We start from the raw sequence: 14,821 nt of genomic DNA on the forward strand, positions 1-14,821 counted from the left end.
ACACCAGAGACCTACACTTCTCCCTTTTACCGCTCATCAACCATGACCATCACTGGCAAGCCATGTACTCTTCAGCCAATGACAGCTCGGAGCAGCCTGTGATAGCAAACAGAGCCGCAAGGGCCACACAGGTACTGTTCTGAAACCAGCTTCTCCCTGTCCCCTCTGATTCTTCACATGGCAGACAGAGCTGCACCAGGGATGTCAGTCACATTGCTGGGAACAGGCTGCAACTGTGCTTGAATTCCGTTATGCAATACCTCCAGCCTGATGTCCCAGCCATTATAGGGTTCTCCATGAACAAAACTGTTCTAGAAGATGTCCATGTTAGTCATGTTACCTTAGGAAGTAAGTTTGTTACCTTTGCCATCTATCATAGTCTGCCACTGATCCACATGCAGAATTGTTATAGCAAGGTAGGAGTCAGATACCCCTATGAGAACAAATCATACTTCATAAGCAGGCATACTTCATGGAGACACCTAAAAATTTCTGAATACTTTAGGCTAGATAAACCCCATACATGGCTGCCTGGACAACATGACAGTAGGCACTCTTGCAGCGATGGCATCCAGGCCCATAAAAGAGTGGGAAGCATCTGCAACAAACCTGAGTTTATGCTAACCTCAGCTCCCTGGCATCTTCACAGTACCTACAGGCAGAATCACAAGCAGAGGCCACTAAGACTGCCTCTCATTTTGCACCTACACATCTCCAGGGCACTTACGGCACATATCATTCATGCTCTGCAGGCTGAAGCCAGGACTATGTGTAAGATGTAATTAATTTCTTTTCCCTCAGTGATGATCATTTGTCTTCAGCTACTTCTACTCACACTCACCTTTCACCAAGATGCTGGAGGACAAGTCTGAATGAATCAACACTAAATCCACTGAAACAGAAGTGGCACCTATCAGTTCCAGAGAGTAAGCAAAATGATAGCTTTGCATCTCATGTGTTCATGTCTCCAGAGGATAAGACTGAAGTACAGGCTGCTTGCCTTCAAACAGCTTCAAAATGACACGACAAAAAGTCAATTGGGGAACACCTGAGTGTCCAGTGCCTCATTAAGGATACAGGAGTTATGATAGGATGTAGAGAATCTAGCCACTGGATGCCATGAACAAAGGATGTAGGCTTGAAGGCAGCATTATCTACCTGGGGATAGCTTAGAGGCCCCTGTGACCTATCCACAGTGCACAGATTTAAACAAAACTGTACAACTGGAAAAGCTTCATTATTCAGCAAGTGCATGAGGAAAGCGATAGCCTATGTGGCCTTGTGAACCATGGCACTGAGGAGATCCTCAGGGTATACACAAACTGACAGATGTGTCCCTCATGTCCTCTACAAGCAATTGGATGTTACAGAGGTTACTGACTCCTAGAAAAGGGGCACGGCTCCTATTCAGCTTCAGATGTTCCGTCAGCTTCTCACAGAGTTTGTACCATGGGATCCTTTCACCCTCACAGAGACCAGGGGAGTCCTTGCAAAGCTAATTGTTCCTGGCAGGAGAGCAAGGGGATATTTTCATTTACATGCACTCACCATCTACCACTTACCACCACAGTCCTTTGGGTCAGTACTGACAAACTGCTGGGAGAAGACCCTCCCTACTCTCAGTCCTCTTTCCCGGTTTCTTCAGAGAATTTTCTGTTGCCTCGATTTCCCTTGCCTGCATGCTCCTTGAACCTGGCTTTCCCACATTTCCCTTTCCTTATGGCTGCCTTTGGCGAATCCTGCACCCTGAATCTCCCTCTGTCTTCCCACGCTCTGGTACTTACACTGTGAGTTATACTCTCCCAGCTCTAATCTGATCCTCATGGAACAGCAGGTTCATTTAATCACTGGCTCAAAAATTGCAAACACATTTTATTAGACTTATCCACTCTTAATGATACAGTGATAGCACACTACAGTACCATTTAGAACAAGCTACTATTACTAACCCAGCTGACTCCTAGTTTCTTTATAGTGAAATAAAGTCAAGGGAAAGACACGCTGTCATTTCATAAACCCAAAAAGAACACAGTGCAGCACTTGTTTAACTACAGTTCCCCAAAGGGACATGCAATTACACACATAAAGGCACTCCTAGACCCAGGAGCCCCATCTGTGAATGGAAAAATGCTGTATCCAGAAGTCTAAATTCTGAAGTTTGTGCGTTAAGAACATAATGCATTGTGGCTAGAAAGGATCATACTGGTTTTCTGAATGTATTTCTTACAGGAATAACAGAAACAGAAACATTTTTTTTAATGATTCCTTTTCTTGTAACAACATCATTAAACAAGAACTGCACTTTAAAGAGTAAGCATGAAATGTCCTGAGGAAGCCTGATAAGAAGCAAGTGAGGGAACAGGGGAAGGCTTTTGACAGCTGATTTACGTGGAAAGCCCCTAGAAGCTGGTAACTGCTGGTTCCTTATGCTTTGGAAAGTTTACACCTCTTCCCTATACCCCTCATCCCTATTCCACTGGAGCCTGACAATTCTGTCATCCTTCCTTTTCAAATGTACTTAGCAAACAGAAGTACTTGCTCATTACATGTGCCTTCTCATAACCCAGAGAAAAGCAAGATTTGCTGTTTCCCCTTTCTTCTGCAAAATGTTTAAATTCCCAGCCGGCTCTGTGAAGGAACAGGCTTTCACAGTGAATGTCATCTTTGGTCACCCTTTACTATTCTGGCTATAGTTCATGTTAAACTTTCCATAGGGAAAGATGCAGCTAGGTACAGAAACTACAGCCAGAATGAATGAAAAGAGAAAACATGCTAAAATTTAACTACATAAGCAAAACCAAAATAGAACATGAAATTAAATTAAAACAAATTGCTGCAAAATCAGATAGTAGTGAAAACCACCTAGAACAATTTCCAGGCAGAAAACCTATTAAAGAGTTTAGTACCAAGAGAAAAGTCTGGGCCATTGTTACCTTGGTATAGTACATTATTTCCAAACAACTTTGAATTTAATTTGTCTATTGTGCTGATGAAGAAAATAAGGTTTTCAACACAGGTTCCACCCAACACATCACTTTTCATCTGTATGAATGCTAAAAAATATTTAGCAACACATTTGTCAGTGTATTTTCTGATGTATGCCATTTTCTCCCTTAGAAAAAGCCCAGAAAAACAAATCAGAGTGATCATAGAGGCAAACAACTCAAAAGTAATAAGCTTCCCAGGTTCTGTGGCATCTCAATTTGCATCTAAGGCTGAAATCCCAAAACATAGGTTGTGTGCAAGAGTACACAAATAAATGAAAGCTTTCTCTTAAGAGTATCTGTCTTTGCAGAATCATATAAAATGCTGTCTCGATTGGCAGAAGAGAAGGAACAACATTGTTTCTGAGCACTAATATTCAGTCAATGCGAAGTCATTGAGGCTTCTCCTCCTTGCAGTTTTTACCTCCTGTTCCTGACTGCCAGGAGAGGAGTCAGGGCTGCCTAGCACGGCACAGAGAGATGAACTTAAAATGCCCTGTGACTATAGCAAGTATCCTGTAGAATTAATACACACAAACTCACACAGAGTACAAGTTACATTCACACCAAGCCTTCAACAAACTCCTAGGTTTTAGGCACTCCGGAGTCATGGTATTAGTTCCAATGAAAAATAGCTTAACCATAAAAGAAGCTAGCCAGTTTGGCCTTGAGTTCTTTTTTCCTGGTTACATGAGTTAAATGGTAATGCAATGGGATTGCACAGGTACATAAGGTGTGGCTGATACCTTTTGTAAGTGGTTTAACCCTTGCATTGTATCTTCTAATTTAAAACACAGCCTTAACTTAATTGTCTATTTTCCTTAGTTTATAATATGGCCAGACTGGTCTGAAATTTTGTATGAAATGTTTCATACTGGGAGAGCTTTATATCCATAATTTGAAAAGAACCCATTCAGCTGTATGAAGATACAGAAATGTAATTTTAAAAAACTGTTTATCAGACACTGGCACTTTTCCTGTTTGTGTAATTCAAAAAGGATCTCAGTAAAGAAGATTGAATTTGGCAATCCATTAACATAGATTTGATGCTCTCTCTGTTCATCTCTTGATGTCTCACCCCTTTCAGAAGAATGAAAATAACTCATGGTAAAAGAGTGTCTGTTCCCTCTTATTTGCCCAGTATATTGGCAATTATTAAAACCCTGGAAAAGCTGCTGAAGCTCTGCTGACTCATGGTGGCAGGGAAGTTACTTGTCAACTCCACAATGAAGATGGAGGAGGGAGAAGACAAAAGAGGAAAAGCCAGAGGATAAGGAAAGTTTGGGGAGAAGGCTCAGACTGAGCTGGTATCCTAAGTATCACCAAGTCTTCAGGAGAAAGAAGTTGGCTGTTACCTAAAGCTTTAAATGCTGTGTTTGAACCAGGTGAAGATTCAGACCTAATTTCATGCCATCTAAGTTCAGGATCCTAACTGAGCCATTTCAATGAAGAGTTTACTTGTCACAGGCATCCTCTACTGTCAACAGAGGAAGAGCACCAGTTCCAAGGTGCAAATGGGCTTAACGATGGTCTGAATTGTCTTCTGAAGCTGCCAAGCCTGCTCCATCAAGTACAGAGAGACCTCAAAGCAGTGATGGAAAATCTATAACAGGCACACCAGGACTGGCACATGACACTCCCATCAGCAGAACAGCTCCCCAGACTATCACAGATCCCAGTGCAGTCTGCAGTTTGTCACTGACTCTTCAACCTTACAGATCAGATTTAAGAGCCAGAAACAAGCTGTAATAGAGAATGGGAGATGGTGGCAGTGACAGAGATTAATGGAGGAATTAACCCTTCCCCCCCCCCCCCCAAATCTGACCCAAAGGGGAGAATTTCCACAGGATGTGCTTTGATGCAGGTATCTATTTCTGACTCCTGACATGAAAGATGTTCATAGTTGTTAGCCAGGGGTGACTGTGCTCCTAATTTAGGGACTATAGATAGGTGTGTTAATACTAGTGGGATTACTCTAAGCCTGAAGTCATTCACAGACTAAGTACTGGCAATGCTGGCATTTTAATGCATGGAAAATTTCAGGTTTCACCTCATTTTAAGTTCTTCTATGCTCACAGCAGTGAATAATAAGGGAAAAGTCAAAGCACATTATTCCAAGGGGTAAGGATTCTGCCTTAGAAAGGAAGAGCAGTTCTCAGAGCCGCCTGGTTGCATTTGAGGGACTATATCCTATATTCTATATAGAATAGTCCTCTTTTAATGGGCAGCACACTTCTCTTCAAGCTCTAGCCTATTCTTGCATGACAAAGAGCCATGGTTTTACACTTCCCTGTCATCATCTCTGATCACACATTTTTTGGTGAAAGAAGGCTGCCAGTGTGGTGCATTTGCTGTAACAGCACCTTACCTTTTCTCTGCCCAGATAAGAGGATGTGCCCTTCTCTACAGGATGCAGGAAAGAAGGGAAGAATAAGGAAAGAGAAGATGGCTCTTTATCTGATGTATAAGGACTGCCCAGGGTCACACATCTAAAAAACCCCTGCATATTACACCTTCACAAAAAATCCTGCCCATGTCACATAAGTTACAGTAAAAATAATTCAGCTGATTACGGTACTACACCAAGCTGCTTAGTGCCTATATTGTCAGGGTTACGGAAGCCCGTGTTTGAAGCGTTAGTGTTGTGGAACGAAGTGACAGCAAGTTGGGAAATAAATGAGCACAATACTCTCTTCTAACCTCCTGGCACTCTGCCTTTTAACAGAGAAGAAAAAAAGCAAAAAGGCAAAATGTCAGCTCCAAAACATTTTTCATGTTGTAAAATACAGTGTCCCCACTGAAACGCTTGATGAGAGACACACTGAGGGGGCTGATACTTCGCTTAAAAATAGTGAGTTATTGCAAAAAGGTCATGTGAATACATCTAACGCAGTAAGAAAAAAAGCAAAACACCCTTCGGACCAAAAATTTGTATCTATGTCCTACAAATGTCATGTAAGCCCTTCAGACAAAAGTCTCAGCAGTGCATGCTGAGCTATTAAGTTCAAGGATGCAGAACAGCTTTCACAAACAGCAAAAGAGACTAAGAGGCTTTGGCTATTTCATCACACCTCACTAGTTTACATCGAAGCTGACCATTCAGCTTCTATTAGTCGCTCAGAACAATCACTCTTTTTCCCAGCAGAGCTTACTCATTTGCAAGATAAAGGAAGACATTTCTGCACATGCCCATAATATTCTTCACCACTGGGGGCAGCTTTACATAAGACTGCATTCCCCGAAACCAAAGCAACAGTCGGACGGACGGAGCTTTCAGAATGACAGTGTGCAGAAGTGAGCAGAGCTTGTTCATTGTACGGGCTTATTCTACCTTCTATGCTACAAAGCAGCTTCCTAGCCGGATCGGGTACTAAGTAAGGGAACTGCTGTGCTATGGAATACAGATGTGTGAATTCAGATAGCTAAACTGTGCTTGGAGGAATCTAACATGCTTTCCTATAAAGCGAAATTTTAAAAGCCAGGTTCCTAACTATAAAGATGCAAAAACGTAATATCCATGAAGATCCTATTACCTAGGAAGAATTTGACATTTTGCTGCGAATGCTGTGTCGGGATTGATTTATTCTTGGAGTGTTCTGCATGGCTGGCAAAGAATAATGTTCCAAAATCGGTCCATCTCCCAAGGGGTCCAATTTTTCTTCCTGGGTGTCAGCGAGCCCTGACTCACTACAGTGCAGCTGACAGGGGCTGCCATGCTTGTGGCACACTAAGCAAAAAACAAAAGACCTAAGGACGACCTTTGAACAACACAAAGGATGGGTATGTTTTTCATGTTATTTTTTTTATGTATAGTTCATAGCCACTGCATAGCCTGTGCTTTAATTACTCCATAGACTTACCTTGATGTGATTTGTCATTACAGTTAAATTGCTTAGGGATTACACCTTTTACCCAACTGTCTTTCATTATTTATATAAAGGTATTCTTTAAAAAAAAAATCTGAGTAAAGAAAACAATGTGAAAAGTAGTTGAGTCGAGCTAGGGATTTTAAAATGATTGTTGAAATAAAAGATTTTAGCATGATTGAAAGAAATGACTGATGTGTGGGGGGATAACTTTTCTAAGTTGTTTTTATTTCCAGGTTTCAATGTAATTAGGCTACTGAGCGGATCAGCTGTAGCTCTGGTAATAGCCCCTACTGTATTACTGACAATGCTTTCTTCTGCTGAACGAGGATGCCCTAAGGGCTGTAGGTGTGAAGGCAAAATGGTATATTGTGAATCTCAGAAATTGCAGGAGATTCCCTCAAGTATATCTGCTGGTTGTTTAGGTTTGTCCCTTCGATATAACAGCCTCCAAAAACTAAAATACAATCAATTTAAAGGTCTTAATCAACTCACCTGGCTCTATTTAGACCATAACCACATCAGCAATATTGACGAAAATGCTTTCAGTGGAATACGCAGACTAAAAGAGTTGATCTTGAGTTCCAACAGAATCTCCTATTTTCTTAATAATACCTTCAGACCTGTGACAAATCTTCGGAATTTGGATCTGTCATACAATCAGCTGCAGTCTCTGGGATCTGAACAGTTCAGGGGCTTAAGGAAGCTGCTCAGTTTACATTTGCGGTCCAATTCCCTAAGAACCATCCCTGTTCGAATATTTCAAGATTGTAGGAACCTTGAACTGTTGGACCTGGGTTATAATCGCATCCGAAGTTTAGCAAGGAATGTCTTTGCAGGCATGATCAGACTGAAAGAGCTTCATCTGGAGCACAATCAATTTTCTAAGCTCAACCTGGCACTTTTCCCAAGGCTAGTCAGCCTTCAGAACCTTTATTTACAGTGGAATAAAATCAGTGTGATAGGACAAACTATGTCCTGGACCTGGAGCTCGTTACAAAGACTTGATTTATCTGGCAATGAAATAGAAGCTTTCAGTGGACCTAGTGTTTTTCAGTGTGTGCCCAATTTACAGCGCCTCAACCTGGATTCAAACAAGCTCACATTTATTGGTCAAGAAATTTTGGATTCTTGGATATCCCTCAATGACATCAGCCTTGCCGGGAATATATGGGAATGCAGCAGAAACATTTGCTCTCTGGTAAACTGGCTTAAAAGTTTTAAAGGGCTGAGAGAAAATACAATTATTTGTGCCAGCCCCAAAGAGCTGCAAGGGGTGAATGTTATTGATGCAGTGAAAAACTACAGCATCTGTGGCAAAAGTACCACGGAAAGGTTTGAATTAGCACGAGCTCTCCCAAAGCCAACATTTAAACCAAAACTCACCAGGCCTAAACATGACAGCAAGCCCCCTCTGCCCCCAACTATTGGAGCGACTGAATCGAGCTCTGAACCTGAGCACGACACAGAACACATCTCCTTCCATAAAATCATAGCAGGCAGCGTGGCCCTTTTCTTGTCTGTGCTTGTGATCCTGCTGGTAATCTATGTGTCATGGAAGCGTTACCCAGCCAGTATGAAGCAGCTGCAGCAGCGCTCTCTCATGCGAAGGCACAGGAAAAAGAAAAGACAGTCACTGAAGCAAATGACTCCAAGCACACAGGAATTTTATGTAGATTACAAACCTACCAACACTGAAACCAGTGAGATGCTGCTGAATGGAACAGGACCCTGCACGTATAACAAATCAGGCTCCAGGGAATGTGAGGTATGAACCATTGTGATAAAAGAGCTTTTAAAAGCTGGGAAATAGTGGTGCTTTATTGAACTCTAGGGACTATAAAGGGAACGTTTTTCTCACTTTTCTGGCACAGCTCTTCCATGTCTCTTTTTTGTACATTCATAATACTGGTCATTTTACTCTCATACATAATCAACTCATTGAAATTTAAATACCGTAATCAATGTGAAGCCTGAGCTCTGGTTTAATACAATACCTATTGTACAAACCCTCTACTGATTTCATTAAAGTCTTTCTTGTTTTTAAATAGAAAACTTCTTTCATAAGTAATCCACTGCACCTGCAGCGACTGTACCTCTGTTTAGGGAGAAAAATAACAACAATGAAAAAAAAACCAAAAACCAAAAAACAACTCAGTCGTCCCCCCCAGCCCACCCACCTCCCCTCCAGTCTAAACCCAGCCCTTGCCCTAAAACTCGTTTTTTGAACCAAAACCAAACCAAAGACCCAAGGTACTGTAGCATCATGTAATTCTGAGTTGTTTGAGGAAAGAGATGGTGCAGCACCAGCACTGAAAGAATGCCTGATTTCTGCCCAACACAAGATATAGTAAAAAGCCAGTGGGGAGTTAAAGCACTGTCTTTGGATGTGAGGTATCACACCAAAAGCAAAGCAGAGGGAAACCTAGGCCTAATAAAAAAATAAAAATAAAAAGGTACAATGGGATTTACTGTACTGCATTATAATACAGTGTTTCCAGGGCTGAAAACTATTAATTGAAACCTGTTTATGTGACTTCATACAAAAGGTGCCAGTGTTTTTCCCTTACATCCAGTTGCCTTTCAGAAAGTAGTCAAAAGGCATTCATTAAATGAAGAGCAGAAATTCCTTATTGATGCAATTAGAGGAACTCAAATGTGCAGCAGCAAAAGCAAGACCACTTCCTGCACACATTTGTTTCAACGCTCATTAGAAATTCTCTTTTCAAGACTGTCAAAGACATTAATGTAGCTGAGGAAACCATTAAATCTGTCATTTTCTTCTATTGCTTCTTATTTGCTGGGCTGGGCTTGTTAGGGTTTTTGATGTGTTTTGCACACTGTCCCTCTAATAACCAAATAAAGCTTCATTACTTACAAAGCCAGACAGTGTACATTTCAGAAAGACTGCAACTACAAAGAGCTTTCAGAGAAAATTGGTTACTCACAGATCTGAGAAGAGTGCATCCAAAAGTCCTTAAAGAAATCAGTGACAAATTATTTTTCTCTCTTAGCAAAACCCTAACAACATTACAAGAATTCACAGAATGCACAATTTTTAATGTGCAGTCATTCATCAGTGGTTCTGGACAAGACACAGATTTGTAACCTGGTTACTCCCTGCCCTCTGACCCAAAGTCACGTATTTTTGTTGGTTGCAGAAGAATATAATACCCCCCATATTTCCAAAGAAATCATACCCCCTATTTTGATTATCAGGAAGGGATGGGGGGTGGGGTGGTTCATTCTTGAATTTATACAGTAGAACCTATATAGAAGTAAGGCAGTAATTTTATTACCTCTATTTTGTAACTTGATTTGGCTTAGTAAACTGCATGTCTTCAATCACTTGGGAGGGAATGTTTCTACAAAGCAGTTTCACTGCAGCAGATTAGAAAAAGCAAAACCTTAGCAGAATGTTCTGAATTTTCACTGGAAAAAACCTAACCCGAGCCAATCACCTTGAAATATGCTAGATACAATGAAAACAAATGAGAAAGCACCTCTTAAAAAGAACTAATACACTTGAAGGGGTTTGGGGTTGTTTTGTTTTTTTCATATAATGAAACCATTCTCATTTTTCAAGGACTGTAGTAAGGAAATACCCCAGAGCAGAAGCTTGAGACTATACTGAACCCTGCAATACTGAGATCCCGTTTTACTGAGTACAAAGAGGATCCCACACAATTAATAATGCAAGTGCTTGAGACACTTCAGCAGCACTGAGCAGATTGTGATTTTTTTAACCTGAGTTGTACCTTGAAAGTTACTATTAAAAAGTCGATACACATTGAATTACCTAGCTATTATAAGATTTGGTTTTCTATCAGATGGTCTTGGTTATCTCTTTGCTAAAGGATTAGAGTTTGCTGTAAACTTTGTGTTAAAAAACATCTCTGTACTTCTACAGGCTTTAATCTCTGCAGTGGTGACAGCTATGCACAGACCAAACAAGAAAGATCTGGCCTAAAACATACATACATTCATGTACATATACAAAAAAATATACAAAAATAAAAGAAAATTTCACTATTTAGTTTAAAGTGCTAACTGGAATCAGAAAATAATTTCATACTATTAATTCAGCATTTTTGCTATTTGAAAATACATCTAAATACATCAATACATCTAAAACTTCTTAATGGACTGTAATTGTGAATGAGTTGTATATAACTGAGTTTGACTGTATATGTATATATCCCTTTATCTTTCTTTAATGCTTTGTTCTCACCATAATGATACTTAGAAAGAACCAATCCATAACCTCCTAAAGAAAACAATACCTGTAAAATTGTCACTAGCTTCCTTTGAAAAATATTTCATTATCATTTCAATAAGGCCAGCATGTCATTAATCATACATGGGTAACAAAAATAATAATGAAAATCCAGCATATGTCTATTCGAGCACAGACACGCTCAGATCAACTAATTAATTTATTGCCTAAAAAAACAGAGATTCACTTTTCATTTTAATTGCTGCTATAGTCATTGATAATGAAACCACTGTCTGATTACACAAAAAAGATGCCCAGTTTAACTCTTTGAACTTTCTTTCACAGCCTGAGGCCTGTGAGCTGAGTTGTTAAATCCCACTCTAGTGGCTATGGCTTAGAAAACATTTTAAACCAGCTTCATAGCATGTTAAAGCACATTACAAAACCCATGCTTTTCTCTGTGCAAATACTATGTGAACTACACTAAACTTAGTCACACCACTGTCAAATTAAACACGACAAGTGACTTGTTTTGGGTGGCTAGACCACCAGAGTCACAAATTCTAATAAATCTTGTAGGAAACAACCTGGTCTTAGCTGAGCAGCTTTCAGTCCCTGTGAAAGGCTGCCCCTTTCCTGAATACAAATGAAGTGTTAAAACCTCAGAGATTCCAGAGAAGACATTTCTCCTTTGCTCCTCTCCAGTTTGGGTCGTGGACGTCTAGAATTCTGATGCCACTTTGTCTTGTGTTCTGGATATTTTGGTGCCAGTCTCCCACCAAACTATTAAAACCTTGCTGGGGTGATGCCCAGGAATCCTCAGAGGACGCACAACAGCTGCGATAGCTCTTAAAAAAACCCCAAGCTTTCACACAAGCATTTTAGACATCAACTTAAAAAAGAAGATGTGATTGAGTGCCTCTAATGACCTGCCTATCCCTTAAGGGATCAGATGCTGCCTAGGTATTCCAAGTTTAGGAAAGCAATAATTTATTTTGAAGGTGTCTGGGGTTTGTTTTGTTGTGGTTTGGTTTGGGGGTGTGTGTGGAGGTGTTGTTTTGGGTTTTTTAATCAACTCCTATTCCTTTTCCTGAGTCGTATATGGTGTTCTGGGGCTAACACTTGAAAACCAGTGCTTTTCAAGCCACAAAGTGCAGTACTCTTCCATGCCCATTTTCATCTTCATCAGTTTTGCAGTCTACATTTATTTAAACAATGTTGAGACAAATGTTCAGTAGAATCACCAAACAGGGCTGTTTCATTTTTTTGTAGCACCCCAAAAATCAGTCAGGACTTCCTCTGCTAGACACTGTACAAACACCTTCCAACAATCTCTTACATCAAATGTTTTCAAGGGATGTTGAGAAGACAGACAGAATATGGCAAATAAACATGGCAGATTTGAGGTAGTTTGCTTGAGATCACACACCAGTTCAGTCCTGGGAATACTATCCAGTTTCCTCACACCAAGACATCCTCCTAGTCAGTGGACTACTTGGCCTCCCAACTAAACAGCCTAGATCCTAGAATATTCAAGAGGTATTTCAGAGTAATAAAGCACACAGAATGCACATCTTTGGAAAAAGGAAATAACTAATGTACTAAGCAAATTCAAGAAGACTGGTAATGTTCATTCACTGTGTTGAGATTACCTCCAGCAATTGCAGAGGAAGAGAATAATAATGAGAACAAGTGGCTTGAGTATAATGAATGCAAGCTTCTCTACTGGCTGGTAGGTTTCCATTACTCATTATTTGCACTTACAGAGTCATCACAGCTTAAGGTTTGGCAATGCTTCTATTATTATTATTATCATTATTATTATTGAACCTTAATATAAAATGCATTTGAAAAATTAACGTAAATGCACAATATTATTGCAAACACATTTGGAAGTTTTCAGTTTGCTGCAAGCTACTGGCCTTTGCTGTCAGCCACTCAACTCTAGATCTATAGTCGCTTAGATGAATTTCTATGGAACAATAGTGACATCCAGCGGGTAGTTAGCTTAATCACAGGTATCCATTGTCTATCTCAACTCACACACAGATGTGTTTTCCTTTTTACATTGCATTCTTTTCTATCACATGGTAGTAGCATCAAATCCTTCCAGCATACAAGTATTCAACTGTATCTGTGTCTAGGAGTCATAACCTGAATGTGGTGAATAAATGGCGAAAATAAGAGTAGATGAATGCTAACAAGAAATGGTCTACCCAATGTGTAAGTCAGTACTGCAGTAAAAGGCAAGAAGCATCTAATAAGCAAGCAAGGACAGGAGCTGTAACAACCTTTGTGGCCACTCATTTAGAACTTACTACTTATAAAACACCACTAAGTGACTTTAAGATACTATAAAATAAACTCAAACAACTCATTCAACTTTCCTAACAGCAGAGGTAAAGTAAAAATAAAAATTTTGAGTTTATTTTTACAATAATGAGAGAAATGTATTATTAGACATCAAAAGGAAGGGAATTCACCACCTGGGAACAAGTTTAAGTAGCAGCTTCATCTTGAAAACACACAGTGTACGAAAGAGACAATAAGCAAACAATGAAAGACCAAATTAACAAGCAATAATAAAACCAAAGAATGGGAAACTCACCAGCAGCATTAATATGCAGCGTATTTGCTTGGGCAGTTTTGCAGCAACTGCTTTAGGCCTCAGAGTAACTCTATGCCAATGTTACTGGCATTTGAATTTTAAACCATAGTGAATGACATAAACCAATGCAATCAGGATTATAGCTCTGTTGATAACAGACAGATTTCATTTCAGTTAAGAAGATGCACAAGAACTCATTTCATCCCATATTGAATGAAATACAGTTGTATTTCTAAATTGTATGTACTTAGGTGTGTTTGGAGGTCACCTATCAGTCCATGATATGTAGCCTTGAATTTTACTCCTAGCTAGGCTTTCTAGAATAGGTGTTATCACACTGGTACAGTGTAGGATTTTAACGTGATTCTCAGGGTTACATCCAAACTATTTCTTGGCATAATATTTATGGAACGCAGTAAAGCACAAAAGAATTAAAAAGTGACTGAGTTAAATACCTATGAACAGATCATCAAGGGCATCATAAAGTAATAAAAAGCAGTTTATTCAAAACACTCTGGGATGGCTAGCTCTTAGTTGATGGCTGCTACTTTACCTACCAAAGAAACTGCAAATTTCATTTAGAATGAGCAAAACCATCATAAAAGTCTTAATAAGAAAAGACTTGCAAGTAGTAGGCAGTATATTTTACTTGACCAAGCCATCACAGGAATCACATCACCCTATAATTCTTGTCTTGCTCATATTGTTAAGGTCATGATAGCTCAACATAAGCATTCTAATGTAAGAATGAGTATTGTTTACTGAGAAGGGACAACAGGGCAGTTAATCGCTCTTTATTAACTTTTTCTTTCTAAACAGCTTAATGAAACTTACTGAGCTTCTTGCAGGAAATACTTTATATTCATGTGAAAAATCATAAGTTTTAGATTCTTCATTACCAAAATCAACTAAACTCTTATACAAAAAAGAGTATTTCATTCTTTACTTACAGTTTCTGTTTCTCACAAACTCTTTCACTTGCCAAGAAACAGAATGACTCCAGATGTAACCTTAGAAAAAGAGTTCTCCAAAAGGCCCTCACATGTGTCTTCTTACCAATTCAAAACATTCCCTTCCTGTGTTCCTGTGTGACTAATATATTGACCACGTGTCACAGCTTCCACTCTTGACTGAATGTTAAATTTCT

General features: G+C 39.6%; 2 protein-coding genes across 3 annotated transcripts in view; one reads left to right on the forward strand and one right to left on the reverse strand.

Annotated features, from left to right (window-relative positions):
• Positions 1-14,821, reverse strand: part of CTNNA3 (catenin alpha 3) — a 500,914-nt gene that overhangs the window by 254,075 nt on the left and 232,018 nt on the right. The window lies entirely within an intron of this gene.
• Positions 6,158-14,821, forward strand: part of LRRTM3 (leucine rich repeat transmembrane neuronal 3) — an 86,974-nt gene continuing 78,310 nt past the window's right edge. Inside the window, exons 1-2 of one of the 2 annotated variants that reach the window (XM_005235158.4) lie at positions 6,160-6,764; positions 7,087-8,618. In XM_005235158.4, the coding sequence (XP_005235215.1) occupies positions 6,761-6,764; positions 7,087-8,618 (1,536 nt within the window). In that variant the 5' untranslated portion in view covers positions 6,160-6,760. Of the gene's footprint in view, positions 8,619-14,821 lie in introns of both variants that reach the window. The other variant, XM_013297369.3, reaches the window with a different exon arrangement.

This window comes from Falco peregrinus, chromosome 1 (genome assembly GCF_023634155.1).
Source record: "Falco peregrinus isolate bFalPer1 chromosome 1, bFalPer1.pri, whole genome shotgun sequence".
Lineage (NCBI taxonomy): Eukaryota > Metazoa > Chordata > Aves > Falconiformes > Falconidae > Falco > Falco peregrinus.